Source organism: Quercus lobata, chromosome 2 (genome assembly GCF_001633185.2).
Source record: "Quercus lobata isolate SW786 chromosome 2, ValleyOak3.0 Primary Assembly, whole genome shotgun sequence".
Lineage (NCBI taxonomy): Eukaryota > Viridiplantae > Streptophyta > Magnoliopsida > Fagales > Fagaceae > Quercus > Quercus lobata.
This window is the reverse complement of record NC_044905.1, coordinates 36,834,312-36,850,929: the sequence shown is the minus strand read 5'-3', so window position 1 is coordinate 36,850,929 and position 16,618 is coordinate 36,834,312. Positions and strand designations below refer to the sequence as shown.

General features: G+C 39.0%; 1 protein-coding gene across 1 annotated transcript in view; it reads left to right on the top strand.

The window, feature by feature from the left end:
* LOC115975490 (cleavage stimulation factor subunit 77-like) overlaps positions 1 to 3,836 on the top strand; it is a 32,097-nt gene extending 28,261 nt beyond the window's left edge. Inside the window, exons 21-23 of the mRNA XM_031096276.1 lie at positions 1,135 to 1,290; positions 1,604 to 1,825; positions 3,527 to 3,836. Coding sequence (XP_030952136.1) covers positions 1,135 to 1,290; positions 1,604 to 1,825; positions 3,527 to 3,690 — 542 coding nt within the window. The 3' untranslated portion in view covers positions 3,691 to 3,836. The remainder of the gene's footprint in view (positions 1 to 1,134; positions 1,291 to 1,603; positions 1,826 to 3,526) is intronic.
* The last annotated feature ends 12,782 nt before the right edge of the window (positions 3,837 to 16,618 follow it).

Genomic DNA, 16,618 nt, shown 5'->3' with positions numbered 1-16,618 from the left:
CATATTTTACATTTTATTATTTTCTATTTAGAAGTTTATGGGTATGATGATGTGGCAAGTTTTGAAAGAGTAGGAGACAATATGGGGAGAATACACCAATTAATTATCAAACAGGCATCATATTGGCCATATCTGTTTGTGATGTGTGTCAAACACTGATACTCTAGGGGTTTTGAGTTTTCATTGCTTCATAGCCTGAGATAGATGAAACATGGAACTGATTAGGATATCTTGTAGAAATACCTCGATTTTTGGACTTTGGAGTTTCTACCTAACATTCTAATGGATTTATTTTATTTTATTATTTTATTTAAAATTTAGAAATATATTAATATTTAAGTGGCTTTAATTTATTCAATAATGCTTATATATGATAAAAAGAAACTACTGGGGTTCAACCCATTAACGTTGATGGTGGTTTACTGGTTTTCATGTATGCTGGTGAGTTTACTTGTATATCAAAATTCTTCTAATATATTTGTAAATAAAATAGTAGACATCCTTTAAATTTGTGCGACTTAGTGAAGCCAAATGGCTTATTTTTAACTTGGAGCTGAAGGATGGATAAAAGTGCTGAATACACACACACACACACACATATGTGGACATCAATGACGATTCTTCCAATTTGATTGGTATCTTTATATCTCTAGAATAAATATGGCACTTCCATCCCCATAAGAATGGGTGGAGGGTGAGTTTGTGGATTCAAGAATCAAAACCCATGGGTGCTTGTGTAACTGTCAATTTAAAAAAAAAAAGATATGACAGATTGCCTGCCATTACAGCCATCTATATGGTGTGACACTGCTGAAACTGAAAAAGGAACTAATGCATTTGATCAGAAATTTGTTGTTGAAAGCCTTTGGAGAGGTTGGATGATAATTTCATGGTGTTCTTTGAAGACATCAGCCCCCTTATCGTTTTGCTTTTTTCTTTTAGTAGAACTTTATTAACTAAAAACTAAAGGAAAGGGGAAAAGAGATTGACCTGGTCACATAGTCACTAATAAGGAATGTATCATGAACATTAAAAATTTTGTTTTCGTGGCAATCATAGTTTTTTAGAGTGTAATATTATACTTATTGCATCATATAGATACACTACTTAGTGGCTGATCTTTTTTGACTGTAGGGATGGAAATTCTTCCAAGCACTACAGCATCTAGCAACTTATCGAACCCAATTGTTTCAATAGTGGGAGGTGGAACAACAAATGCATTTGATGAAATACTAAAAGCAACACCGCCTGCATTGGTAGCATTTTTAGCAAGCTTGCCTGCTGTTGAGGGTAATTTTTCAACTATTAAACTTTGAATTGTCAATAAGAACAACTGCTTTGATTGTTCATACCAGAGTGAAACATCATGTCCTATGATAGAGAAGCTTCCTTTGTTGTCCTTTTATGCTTCATTTATATGCCAACCTTGCCTCTTTATTTATGCTAATTGTATATTGAATTAAAATCTTTATGCAAAAACTAGGATTCTTCATACTGGATATACACAATTTTAATTGATGGTAATGAAGGTGTATTATCGATTCATGGCCACTAATCACTTGCACTACTGCTGAATGAAATTACTTTCTTTGAGAATTTTCAGGTCCAGCTCCGGATGTGGATATTGTATTATCAATTTGTTTGCAGAGTGATATACCGGCAGGGTATTCTGGAAAATCAGGGGCTTCCCTGGCGCAGTTGTCAGGAGGTCCTGCTCCTAGTTTAAGCGATGTCTCTGGTTCAAGCAAGGCCCATCCCATCCTGAGTGGTTCATCTTTCAAACCAACTAGAGACAGACAATCCGGGAAAAGGAAAGATCTGGACAGTATGTTTAATCTCCCTTCTTTGTCACTATATTCATGCTGTTCTACACTAATATGAGTCATTTAAGATCATTGTACATGCATCTAAGCCACACCCCTTCTGAAAAGTTCTTGTATGTTCATAGTCCAAAATCTAGATAATTTTTTATTTAAAAAAATACTACTCAAAGATATTCAGAAGTGTGACTTGCAACAAGTTTGAAGCGATTTAACTAGGATGCTTTGATGTAGCGCCTAATGCTATACCACATTTATGGTTTGGCATAATTTTGGCCACCGGCACCTGAGTTGCTATTTATCCTGTGTATAAATTTCTATGGTAGTAGTCTACCTGTTGAACATAGTTAGACAAGGTCCTTTCAAAAAAAAAAAAAGTTTTCCCCATGCTAACCAGAGGCAGACAAGGTCATTGTTGGATAGGTAAAAGTATATTCTTAATTTCTAAGGTCACGGATGGACCATGTTTGAACTTTGAACCTTGGTTTGTTATTTGTGATTAGGTCCCAAGTCTGGGGCCAAGTTTGCTGTAGTTTAAACTCATGTTCAAAAGATTTATGCCTCCCTGATGCACACCCCTACGTGATTTTATCCGTCTGACTTGAGTTCCTAAATATATGACTCAATCAACTCAGCCTTGTACCTAATTAAATTGGGGTTTGCTATGAATCCTCATTAACTCATTGGTGTTCTCACTCATCTGTAACATATGTTCCTCTCTCTCTCTCTTAATATTCCGAGTTATATTTATTTCAATTATGCCCATTTTACCCTTACGTGATTTTATCCGTCTGACTTGTTCCTAAATATTTGACTCAATCAACTCAGCCTTGTACCTAATTAAATCGGGGTTTGCTATGAATCCTCATCAACTCATTGGTGTTCTCACTCATCTGTAATATATGTTCCTCTCTCTCTCTCTCTATCTTAATATTCCGAGTTATATTTATTTCAATTATGCCCATTTTAGAACATAGCTGTTCTTTAGACTCTTATAAAATTTTCAATGCACTTGTCTATCTTAATATATATATATCTATGAGCCACAACCTCAATCTACCCATGACCCCCTTCTATTCTTTCTTTATTGAAAAGTTACAGACTCGCATAATGGGTTTAAAGCCATGACCGTCCATCACCCACAATTTTTAATGTCTCTGTATTTATTTCTATTTTTAATATTTCTACTGAACTTCGATTCCATGCACTCAGTTCTAGTTCTACGGAACCTAAAATCTCCAAATTTTAGAGTATCACTCAGAATTTCAACTTGGAGTTAAGTCTCTCTAGTCTCATCAATTAACAGTTTACACGATATCATCTGTAAGAAGCATACATCCTACAATCTATCTTAAGATAAGAACTTACTATTGATCCTTGTTCTAAACCTAATGTGATAAGGGACAATTGTGATAACTCCATAAGTATTCATGTTAGTTACAGCTTCGACATCCACCCCCCCCCACCCCCAACTCTTTTTCTCTCTCTTTCAAAAATCCATCACATTAGGTGTCTTATCATATGCTCTCTATGTTGAAAAAAAAAAAAAAAAACCATATTGGAGGCCTTTCTCCATTAAATGCTTTAATAAGAAAATAGTTTTAATGGTTGACCTTCTTGCTATAGTACCAAAATGATTCTCTGATGTATTTGAGTTCCTAACTGTGCAAAACATTTTACTAATGCTACCATGTGAACACTGATAGGGCAAGAGGATGATGAAACTGTTACTGTCCAAAGCCAACCACTACCTAGAGATGTTTTCAGGATACGACAGATCCAGAAAGCTCGAGCAGGGACCACTTCACAGACAGGATCAGCTTCATATGGAAGTGCACTTTCAGGAGATCTATCTGGTAGCACTGGCTGAAGCGTTTTCCCATCTCTTTCTTTTTCAAATTTTCCCTTTTTTTTGTATTAATTTTCTCCCCCAATTTTTTATGTTTATTTTTTATTTTTTAGATCTTAGATGTAAATTATTCTTTAGTTATTCAATAAATTATTTTTGCTTTCTTACACATGTATAAGTTATTTTCCTATCATTCATGTAAACCAATTTCTCATCTTATTCACAAGTTCAATTTAGAAAAGTAAATTATAAAAAATAAATACATTTGTATTTATCCAATCAAGCCCTGGTTATTCCTATATATAATTTTCCGAGCTGAAGTGTTATTAGAAGCAGACAGGCATGAAAGTTGAGACGACGGTTGTTGTTGTGTATATTTTGTCCCACTGATTGGATTCTTCTGTATGTTTGGTTATATGTGTTTACAATTTCTTTAGTTTGGGCGCTAGAGGTTTAAAAAAAAAGGTAGTAAGCTATGAACAATATTGACATTTTGCACAATTATAATTTGTCATGTTTATGTACTCACTTAAACTGGCGATGGGATTTACACCATGAATTATGCACTTGGAATATTTCATTTTATTTGTAAACAAGTTGAGTAACAATAATTTGGTATTGTTCCAATTTTGTTGGATATCCACAATCCAGTGTAAACTTTGTTGATACATATTTGCTGTTACCAAAGTTAACTTCGGTTAGAATAAAATCTACAAGTTGGAACTGAAGGAAAAGACTGCACCCCTCAATATAGAATTGAAGAAATAGAGTTATGTCACAACCGGTTGGTTTCCTAGTTGAAGGGCATCAAGGAAAAATCAACAAGTTGAAAAGATCTATATATGGACTCAAAACAATCCTTCAAGAAATGGTATTTGAAGTTTTACCAGGTAATCTTAGAAACTGGTTTTGAAATGAGTCCATTAGATCATTGCGTTCACGTGTGGAGATGCGATAAAAAGTTATTAGTATTTTCATTATATGTAGATGACATAAAAGTTAATAGTATTTTCATTTTATGTAGATGACATATTGTTAGCTAGAAATTGTTCGCATATGCAGACAGGGAAAAATGGTCGGGTTGGGTCAATTGGGTTCAGGTTAAAAGCAGGTTTACAAGAGGGGTCATTTTAAGCGGGTTAAAAATGAGTTAGGTTATTTTTTTTGACTTGGTAAGCCATGTAACAAATTACCTAGTGTGAAGTGCATTATTTTAAATTCACAACCCTGATTCATGAAAGAGCTTAACTTAACAAATTGATGCTTTTTATTTATTTATTTTTTTAAAGAAAGAACATATTGATACTTGTTCAATAATAATAATAAAATTATACAAATTCCAGCATTGTTAATCAAAATAAATAACAAAAACACAAAGGAGTCTAGTCTACTATTTGAAAATCTAATTAAAACAAACACACAAGTTTCACAACTACACAATATCAACATTTCAAAATATATAACAAAATTATAAATGCCCAGTTGGATAGCTAATTTGACAAAGAATGAAAACATAGTGTGGTTTTTTATTTTTTTAAACAGCACACAGGCCCAAGTTAGGAAGTAAGGATCCTGGGCCTGATGCTTTGTGCTTTAAGGGATTGGGCTTGGTTTACCGTAGCTAAATTGGGTTGATTTCGAACCAAGTGGTGCACAAATCATGGATCCTACAACACATATATTGACCTATAGAAAATATATACGCATTGAATGACAAGGAACAGTAAAGAAAAAAAATGAAATAAAGAAAGGGGAGAGTAAACGTTAGGAGTCCTTAAAATAATGTGAAATATTTCATTATTTTCTTAGTTTTTGTGATACATCGTGCTCACTAGGATGTGTTACAAGGTTCAAATAGGTTCAAAAATCACAGACTTGGGTGGCTCTTCAGGCCTCCAAGACTTGTGAAATTTGGATCCCCTTGAATCCAAGTATGTTTTCTAGTGGTGTTTGAGGATCCCGGACGTTGTTTTCCCTCTCTTTTCTCTCCCTTTTGAATTCTGATAGAGTTTTCTCAAGTGTTTTGTACTCTAATTCACTATTGCTGAATGCCTTTCACTGTTGGTTGCTTCCCTTTTTATAGTGTCATCCTAGGGTTTCTAGGGTATCATTGATTCCCTCCATTTGCTCCCTTGGATACTAGAACCAATGTTGTGTTAGCAACATTGATGGCTGGTCCCTTCCTTGTTCTTCATTATTTTCTTCTTTGGAGGTTCCTTCTTCAAAAAGCCTTTAGTTGACTTTCCTGTTCTGAGGGGTCCTAGAAGACTGACCTTTGTTCTTTCTTTTTTTCAAGGCTTCTAGATTCCACCTTTTCAAACCCACCTTTTGGTTGCTTTCCCTTTCGCCAGTTTTCCTAAGTGAGTTGATTCTTTTCTACCGGGCTGAAAGATCCCCAGCCACCTTCCTTCATGATTCTTCTTCTTGGGTTTCCCAAGGTACCAGACCCTTACTCGTGAGTTGTTGGTTCCCAAGTCTTCTGATCCCTTTTCTGCATCATTGGGTGGCTGATAGGGACATATCTATTCTCATTCCTTGTGTTTCTTAGCATGCTCTCTTGAGCTGTCTCAATCCCATCTTGACCCTGCTGCATATCCGAGAATCCTAAGCTTCTGGGAATCCCCAGATATCCTGGTATAGCTTTCTCTGGGTTCCCTAATGATTTTCCCTCTTAAGGGCTGGGCTGAGCTTCTCATTTTCCTTGTTTCATAAGGCCCAAAACTTTACCCATTCATGGGTTTGGGTTACTTCCTATTGACCTTTAATGAATTTGGGCTTTACCCTTTCCTTGAGAGCCCAAATGGTTCTTGGATTTCAAATTTTTTGTATTATTTTAGGCTTTAATGTGATATTGTAATATTTTGGACCTCAACAATGGGTATGGGCCTTTCCTCTGTTTTCTTTATTGGAAGCCCAAATGTTTTACTTTCCTAGATTTCAACCCTTTGTGTTGTTTTTGGGCCTTGGTACAGTATTGTGATTTTTTAGACCTCAACATTTAGCCCTTCGAGCTCGTGGGTTTCCCTGCAGCCTAAGCGTGAGTAGACAAGACTCTTGATTTCTATAGGAATTCCTTTTTGGCTATTTCAATTGGCTTCAGGGTCCCCTTTTTCCTTTCCTTGGGATCCTGTTTCCCCACGCTATCCTCTGGCATCCTACTCTTTATGTATTACACTTCTTTCGCAACCTCCCTTCTTTCCATAGAATGTGGTAGTTAAGTGTTTGAGTGAACTTCCCTTCCACTTTTTACGTTTCCCGTAACTCCCATTAATAATTGTCAATAACTTTTTCTCTTAAAATTAAATATTGGCATCTGGCACATTTTTCCATACATTGTCTTCTTCAACTGCCCTTTGTGCCATTATTGCAGTCATCTCAAACCATCTTTTCACTTCCAGAGATTCTTTATTCTCAAGCTTACCTTCTCCATTCCTGTTTCTTTCTTTGTCCCTTCTCCTTTGTCCTTCATTCCCTCAACTTCTTCTTTCTTTTCCTTGCTGCACTACTATTCCATGGCTTCTTCTTTTTCACGAAAAAGGAGGGAGTGTACTCCCAGTCCTTTTGACGGTGAAAGCTCTTCTGGGCCCACATAGGGTGAAGTACAGGAGGTTGTGCCCAGCCTTCCCTTTACGGGATCCCTGGTACACCCCCAGCTTGTTCTTCCCTCAGGTGTCCCAAGGCAAGGCCCCTCCTTCCTCTCATACTTGGGTGTTTTCTGGCCAGTCTAGATTTTCCAATTCTGCCCAGGTTCCAGATCCAAGGGAAATTTCGGATCTACAGATTAGGTGAGGATCTCGTGAGGTAGTTCCCATCTTCTTCGACTTCGTCTCGGAGAAGATTACTGGTTGGTCTAGTTGGGTGGACAAGGAGCTTTCTGACGGTGAGTTTGTCAGTTGTTTAGAGCATGCTGGGATCCTGAAATCAGTGACGATTTCTAGGAATCTTGAAGGTTTTAGGGACGCCAAGGGCCTTCGACACTTGGTGTGCCGTTGGTGCCCTTCTCTCCACACATTCTTCTTTTCTGTGGGTGAACTCACCATCACTTTGGAGGATGTGGTCAACAATTTCCTCCTCCCAATGTTTGGCGACGAGAATCCTTTTGAAATTAGCCTTTCCAGCAAGGATCTCGAGATTGAAAACAAGCTTGTTAGCCATTTCGGTGGGCGTACTACTTCTTCAAGGGGGAAACCAGCCAGGGTGGGTAAGTGGGTAATGACCCTTTCCCAAGAGAAGAACAAAGCGGTTAGGCAAGCTGGGTTCCTGACATTATGGCTTAGTAAATTTCTATTCAGCGAGTTCCCCGGGTATGGGATCAAATCCATTTTCTTTCCTCTTGCAATCAGATTGGCTCAAGGTGCCTAGTATCCCTTAGCTCTTATGTTCTTAGGCCATGTTTATTCCCAGTTGGACTTGCTCCATGGAGATGAGGTTGAAGGCAATTCCTGCTACACTATTACTTCATCCCTCCACTGTGCCATTCTTTAGGTGTTCATATGGAACTGTTCTTCTGTTACTTTGGCAAAGTGTAGGAACTTGAAATATGTGAAAAATAAGTTCCAGGGATCCCCAGATGTGATTAAGGACCTGTGTGACAGTTCTACTAACAGCCACCCCATCATTTTCCACTGGTCTAACTTGAAGGGTGGCAACCTCAATTTGGTGGAATTGTTTGATTAGGCAGGGCACGTAAGTTGGCGTTCCTTCTGAGAGTTCGGTCTCGGGTTTGCCTGTGATTTTGTGTTGGCCTCTTTCCTTAACTCCCCAGGGAATGCCTTTGATTTGCGTCGGGGAGACAAAGGCAGCTTGGCATACTTGGCCTGTATCAGCCCATTGTGGCTTCCGGTGCCTTCATCAAGTGGTCCAAGGTACACTCATTACTTAGCACATCGGGTACTTAGGCAATTCGGTTTTGATCAGGACATCCCACTGGTGTTCAAAGAGGTAGTGCCTTCTCTCCCTTCCCTAGATCCGTTTCTAAGACTCCAGGCCTTTTCTTATTGGTCATAGAGGAGCTTTTAGTTTGTGGTGCCAAACTCCCAGAGGGGAGTCTTTGCTTCCAGTGGCTTTGCTAGCTACTGGAGAAGAGTTTTGAAGTCCTTCTCGGACTTTGTTGGTTCTAGTAAGATTGGGAGGGTTCCTGATCCTAGTCTTTTCTCTACTTCTACCTTCAACAAGCGTCTGACCCTCCCCACTACTGGCATTGTGTCTACTACAATAAGCAGCAAAACGAGATTCGCGGAGTGGCATGCCTCTAAGGGTGGTTGGGTGTGCTATACGAACAATTTTCCTGATGCTGGGTCAGGGTGTGACCTTATTATGGGTGCTTCCTCCGATGTGCCCATCAAGAGAGGGGTGGTAGAGGCAATTGGTGTTGTAACCCCTGTAGGCAATGGCAAGGAAAAGAAAATCAAGCAGGAGACTATCAAGAAAGCTGAGGTTGAAGGTAGTGTTGAGGGTACTGAGGCTGGCCCTGAGACTAAGAAGAGGAAAATTGCTAAGTCTCGAAAGCAGCTTGTTGTTTCTAAGGAGCCCGAGAGAGTGGACCCTTCTACAGTTGGAAAGGAGGTTGGTTGTTCTTTCATCCTGAAGATTAGAGTGAAGACTAAGGTAGAGTCTTCTGTCCTTCAAGTTCCTATGGATTCCTTTAAAGGAACCTCTTCTGTAGCTGTTACTTCCTCAACATATGGTTCTTCAGGGTCCCTTAACATCATACCCCAGTCTCCTTTAGGACCCTCTGGGCGTACCCGTAGTAAGCAAAAGACTGTTGAAAAATCTGTAGAGAGAGAGAGAGAGAGAGAGATCTCTTTTAATTTTTTAATTTTTTATACATCTCCCTACCTAGTTTGTTGTTCTGTTGTGTCTGCTCCTTTTTTTTTTTTTTTTTTTTTTTTTTTTTTTACTGATGAGTGGGCCTTTTGCTTTTTTGCAGTCTAAGCGCAAGTTAGACCCTAAGGGAGCAAAGAGTCAATCCTCTGGTGACGATGTGGTATGGCCTTCATTCACTTGAGCCTTTTTACTGTTTGCTTTCTTTCTTTCTTTGGTACTGTGCACATACTTTTTTTTTTGGTTCTGCCACTTACTTCTTCTTGGTCCTCTTTTCTTTTGCAGGTTAAGGTGCTTCCCCCTGTGACTGGTGGTGCCTTGGTGCAAGAGGAGGTGGTAGCTCAGCTCACTGCTGCCTTAGGTGTGGAGAAGGAGCCCCCTAGTGGTGGTGTGGTTGAGGAAGTCAGGCAAGTTGTGAAGGATGCCCAACCCGTTTTGCCTTCTGCTTCCCTGGCCGCTCAAGACCCTAAAGCCTTTCAGCCTCCTATTCCCTATGATCCTAAACCTGTAACACTTGAGCCCACAATTGAGCTTGCATTGGGCAAGGAGTCTTTGGGAGGTGCGTCCTTATCTACACGAGCAGGTAAGATTCATCCATCCTTTATTAGCATTTATCCTTATCTCCCTTATCCTTCCTTCCTAAAGGTTCTTGTTCCTTTCCCCCTTTGCTTCTTTTAGGTCAAGCCAGTGCCTAGTCTACCTTTGAAGTTGCCCCTTCCTTAGAGTTAGAGGCTTCTGAAGGTGTGTACTGCTCACCATCGTTATCCTTCTCCCCTTTTAGTTAATATCTTTACTTTCTCTCTTTCCATACTTCTTTCTTGTCTCTCCCTTTTATGGTGAAGCCCTTGGCATCCCTCCTTTCCTTTAGCAATTTCACCAAGGTTTCTTCACCTTTTTTTCAACGTGCTTTATGCCCTTTCACAGAGTCTTCTAAGAGGTCAGAGGGACAAGAGGAGGAGCTTCCCATGATGGCTGAAGTGGCTGCCGAAACTCAAAAGGAAGCTCTACCACAGGGGGTTGGTACTGGTTCTTTGCCTTCCCCTTCCTCTCTATCTTTATTTCTCCCTTTTTATTTTTTATATTTTTTTACTCTGTCTGCTCTCGTAAGTGCTGACACAGGTGCCAAGGATCCCTAGCTTGCAGTTACCAAAGAAGCTAAGGAACCTGTTCCCTATGTCTAGATCGTTGAAGCTTAGTCAGGGATTCCCCAGACTGAAATCCTATGCATTTGTTATCGTGGCAATCCAAACATGTAGGGGAAGTAAGTCATACCCTTATATTTTTTTTCAAAGATCTTGCAGTAGTGCTTATTTGCATACAATGTTACGTTTTCTTTTTCTTTTTCTACTAAAATCTATTTTGGTAAATCACTTTTCAAAATTGATTGAAAAAAAAAAGTGAGTAGAAGATGGAATTTATTTACTCTTATTTGGTCAGTATAGCTAAAGACGAAAGGCAACCTTAAGATGTCTGTCAAGGTCTTGCATTGCCTTTAGGCAAAAGGTGCCAACTTGAGCGAATGTGTACCAAATTCTAAATAGTACTTGTAGAGTTTAAATCATAATAAGTACGTATATAAATGTTACGCTTCAGTTTTTAGATATATATAGATTAGTGCTAAGAATTTGTATTTGCGTCGAACTAGTATCTTTTTTTGACCTGGGTAACTAATATAAATTGATGTGATATTAAATTTAGTCATAAGTTTTACAATTTTCTGCTAAATTAATAAAATATTTAAATAAAAAATTCACATAAATTGTGTCTAATATTTGCCATGGTAGTTTTTAGTTTGTTGAAGTTGATGTTGGGTAGAAACGGCCAAAGTGGTTGTTGAGGTATTTGATGAAAGGAACTCGAGTATACAGAACTCGTGTATGGAGTGAGTATAGTACTCGAGTCTAAAAAACTCGAGTTATATACTTACTAGCGCTAACCATCGTAATGAATGCGTAATGAATGGTACTCGAGAATAATAGACTTGAGTATTGTTCTTTTTAAACTCAAGTTCTATGAACTCGAGTATGTCTTAACAAGCTAACACCAACTTTCAACTATTTTCAGTATCTACCTTTCCAAATTTGATACATGTGACAAGGCAAAAGGCTTATTGGTTTGAGAAAGCAAAAGCTTTACTAGTAGTTAGGTCACCATCTGCAAGTCTTTGTCTCTCAGTGTCAGTGTCTCCATCCAAGACCAACGTGCTGTCCATTTCCACCTTTGGGTCAACCCTACTATGATCAGTACATAGAGGTAATAGTTAAATGCTTAGTTTTAGATTGTGATTGCATGTGATTCGTATGAGATTTTTATGCATGGGGTGTATTTTATGTAATGAGTTTTGCAATATTAACTACGTACAACTGCTTATATATATATATATATAACTTTTTTGTCAAAACAAATAGAGCACAAATATAAAAGAATCAAGCTTGACCATATGATAGTAAATAGAGAGCATGCATAATAAGATTATTTTATTCAAAACCACCATGTTAAGGACACATGAAAAAGTAATTGCTTGTTAGCTAAAAAATATGCAATTCCTTTTAATTTGTAAGTTACACACGTAGACGTAGTGGAGGTGTAAACACAAGAAAATTTAGCAAATCCTTTGAAAATATTCAATCTAACAATACCTTCAGAATAAGCAAGTGCTAAAACTATATATATATATATATATATGTAGGCCTGTCCATGGGTCGGTCCGGGTCGGGTTTGTGCCCAACCCGGAACCGACCCGATCACTTCGGGTCTCCTAAACCTGGACCCGCCGCCGACCTACCGAAGGTAGCGGATCGGGTAGTCGGATGTCATCGGTTTCCGGTCGGGTATCGGTCGGTTTCGAACTCTGTGAATCATCGCCGGATTTTGCCAAAATCTCTGGTTTTTGCTGGATCTGACCGGATCTCATAGAGATCTTGGCGGATCTCAACGAGATTAGGCCGGATCTCAACGAGATCAAGCCGATTCTCAGTGTAAGTCGAAGAGATCGGGCGAGATCTCGGCGGATCTCGACTAGATCAGGCCAGATCTCGACAAGATCTCACCGAATCTCGACAGATCGGACAAAATGAGGCCGGCTACCCACTCCAATCGGCGGAGAACTGAAATTCCGATGTGTTTTCCGGTCGGGTCGGTTGAAAATCGGTTTTTCATGTTCAAACCCGTCAACCAACCCGCCGGTCTCGGGTTTTCTGGGCGGAGACTCGCTGCCGACCGTTGCCGGCGACGGGTCGGACGGTTTTCAGGCCGGGTTGGGCGGGTTGATCGGGTTTCGGGTCTGGCTGGACACCCCTATATATATGTACACATTTATTAGTAAAGGTTAGTTGAATTCCCAATTAGTGACAAGTATAGTTCACGTGTGGCTTAATTGTATAAAACTCATGGGTTGATAGATAGAGGTAATATGGTATTTTGTTCACTTTTACAGTAATATGGGTGTTCATAATAATATGAATTCATTACTCAACAAAGAAATTGGCTTAATATAATAAGGTCGAAATGGTTGACCTTTTATTATTTTATATGTGTATAAAATATATATATGGTTAAGTGCACATTATGTCTATGTGTATAAATTATTTGAATGATCGAGATTCAATTATTTATATGTCTATACACAAAGTCGAGGAGGTTGAGTTTGAATATAATTTTTTTTTTTATCATACGCCAAATTTATTTAAGTGGTTATAGATTATGACAACTACAATATTCTTTGAATAGGTTGGTGATAGATTTTCACTATTTCTATGTGTCCTACAATGGAGAGATGTATTGTCATGAGTTGCATGGGTTGTCATACCAAGACTCGAACCAAAAGCATAAATGTGTTAAGGTGAAGCGTGTGATAGGCCTTATGAAATTGCAACGAAGAATATTGATGACGATGGGGTTAGACCACTCTAGGCATAACATTTCCATCGTGTATCGAGCACCTCAACGAGTTGTAGACACCTAGGTTTTCTACAATTCACTATAGTTATCGGGTGGCGCCAAAGTGAAGATGATGTGGGAAGTTGTTGAACAAATGGTGGTGAAGGGATTCGTTATTTCGGATCTCTATGTCACTGTTGAGCACGCTATAATAGAGGTTGGAGAGGGTTCACAACGTACTATTTTGGATGAAACTGTAGATGAGCACATTGACTCAATACCGTTGCAGTCTTTTCGAGGGTATGCAGAGAACACAAGAGATATGTATGGCAGTGAACCGTGGCAGACATTTCCGTATGTGAACTCGATTAAGGAGGAGGAAGGGCCCCAGCAAGTGCATGAAGGAGAGCATTTATCTCATGATGGGGGCCCATCCGAAAATGAAGGTGATCACGGACTTGGTTATGATGCAACCCATATTGATGTTACTAAGGATGACTTCGAGGAGCTCCTAGATACCATGGGTGAACATGAGGATGTTGATCATATCGAAGAGGTGGTTGTAGAAGAGAATAGAGACACATGCCCCGATCCAGATCTTATGCCAAAATGGTTCACCAAAAACACTTGGGATAATATGTTTGATCTATCACCGATTATGCAAGCGGAAGTATTAAGTTGGATGCTTAAGGAGCAACCAATGAAAGGGATGGTATTCTCGACTAAATTGGCGGTGCGACATGCGTTGACCTGGTACACAGTGCAAGAGAATTTTAGCTTCAAAATTGAGCATTCAGACTCAGAGAGGCTTATGGTGAGTTACGAGGATGATTACTGTCCATGGTTAGTCCGTGCGATCTGTTGCAAGGGAGACAATGTTTGAAAGATTGCAAAATGCAAGGGCCCCTACACGTGCGACAAAATTCAGAATGCTCATGATGGTCGGATGATTGATTTGGCGTTCCTAGCATACGTACTTAAGCGCTATATATGAGAAGACCCCCGCGAATAAGATAAAGAACTTACGCCACCTTGCTTAGGCAGAATTAAAACACAAAGTATCTCACTACAAGGTATCCTTTAACTTGCATTCTTTTTTCAATACAATGTAGGGGCATCAGTCTTCATGGAAGTATTAGCATGATCTTTTTTTCCAAAACCCAGGAATACCTTATATTATGAAAAATGAAATTGAAAAAAAAAAAAAAAGAGAAAAAGGAATAAAGAAAAAGATATATTATCTTTATCTTATAACCTTACAAGTCTTGATTTGTTTTCTTCAACTATAATTATTTAACTTGTATTCATTTCTAATGTAATCATTATGGTTCACATACAAGGTATAAGATGCCAAACAAAAGGCTGTTGCAGCTATATACGAGGACTTTAAGGAGTCTTATGTAGAGTTGCAGGGTTTTTTGGCAGGACTTAAGGATGCAAGTCTGGGTACAAAATATAAGTTACTAGTGGACGATAATTATGAACGAGGAACCTGTAAATTCAAGTCTGTATTTTGGGCATTTCGTCCATGTATTGTTGGGTTCAAGCATTGTAGGCCTGTGATTAGCATTGATGCAACCCACCTCTATGAAAAATATAAAGGGAAATTGATGATTACAATGGCGATAGATGCTAATAATAAGATTTATCCACTAGCCTTCGCTATTGTCAAGAGCGAGAGCACAGAGACTTGGGGTTGGTTCTTGGCTTGTATAAGAAGGTATATTATTGATTGAAGCAAGCTGTGCGTCATATTTGACAGACACCCAGGGATACAAGCTGTCTTCAGAGGCACTAGTCGAGACTTTTTGCAGCCTCCCATGATAGAACATCGTTATTGCCTTCGTCATCTATACAGTACCATCAACACTAGATGGAACAATGAAACTTTAAAGAATCTAGTATGGAGGGCAGTAGGTGCTACCCAGGAGCGAAAGTTCAATGTCATCTTCGAATTAATTGAAAATGTCAATCGGGATGCGCACCAATATTTGAAGGATTTGCCCAAAGACAAATGGGCTCTAACTTTTGACGAAGGTTATCGTTATGGGGAGATGACTACAAACGTCTCCGAGTGCTTCAATGGTGTTCTAAAGGGTGCTCGCAGCCTACCCATTACGACAATGGTGAAATACACATGGTTCAAATTGAATGCTTACTTTGATGATTGTCGCAATAAGAGCATAGCACAGTTGAATTCGGGGAAAAAATGGTGTAAATATTCTTGGGATATCTTCATGAGAAATAAGAGAAGGCGAACCATCGTAGGGTGACGAGATTGAGCGCGCAACAACAATCATATCAAGTAGATACACCATATAATCTAGGGACTGTTGGACATGGGGATCACACAAATGGAGTTAATCTACTGCAAAGAACTTGCACATGTTAGAAATGGAAACTGTACAAGATACCATGTCACATGTCATTGTAGTTTGTATTAGGTATCGACCCGATGCAGAGCAGTACATTGACCCATGCTATAGCGTGAATGCACTATTCCGCAGCTATGCTCCTATTTTCTCTGCGTTGAAAGATAGATTATCATGGCCGGATCCTAAAGAAACTCGAAGGGTTGTCCCTAATCCCCAATTGTTCCAAAAGAAAGGTTGCCCTGTCTCAACACGAATCAGGAATGAGATGGACAAGGGCGGGAAACGACCGAGAACCACACCATGGAAGGAGGGGGGGGGGGAGGATGGTGCAATGCGGGTTGTGTAACCAAGAGGGGCATAATCGAAGAACATGCCCTAAGCGGAATGAGGTACCGACGAGTGGTGGTCTCGCGGACTAGGTACGCTAAGTTTGAATCGTGGCATCCTTCTAAATGCAACTTGAAACAAAATGCATGATATATGCCATTAGATCAAAAGGCATGCTATATGCAATTCAATTATGTATTTTTGAAACTTGAGAAAAATTGGATAAAATTTTAAGGACCAAATATGGCATTTATACTATAAGCTACTTTTCCTATAGGATGCATCCAAAAAGTCATTAGCATTGCCATTTGGTTTGTTGCAAAAATTGCATACTAATTGTTTGACGTAATGTAATGTGTAACTGCCCTATGTGTAATGTAATGTTTTTCATTTTTTCCTTTCTCTTAAGGGTGTTAGGTCATTTGTGGGTTGGCCATGATTTCACTTTTCTACTCAGAAATACATGGTCTTCATACCCCAGGACTCCCTTCAGATATCAGGAAACAAAAAACTACTGGGACTTTGATTTGGTTTGTTGTAGATTT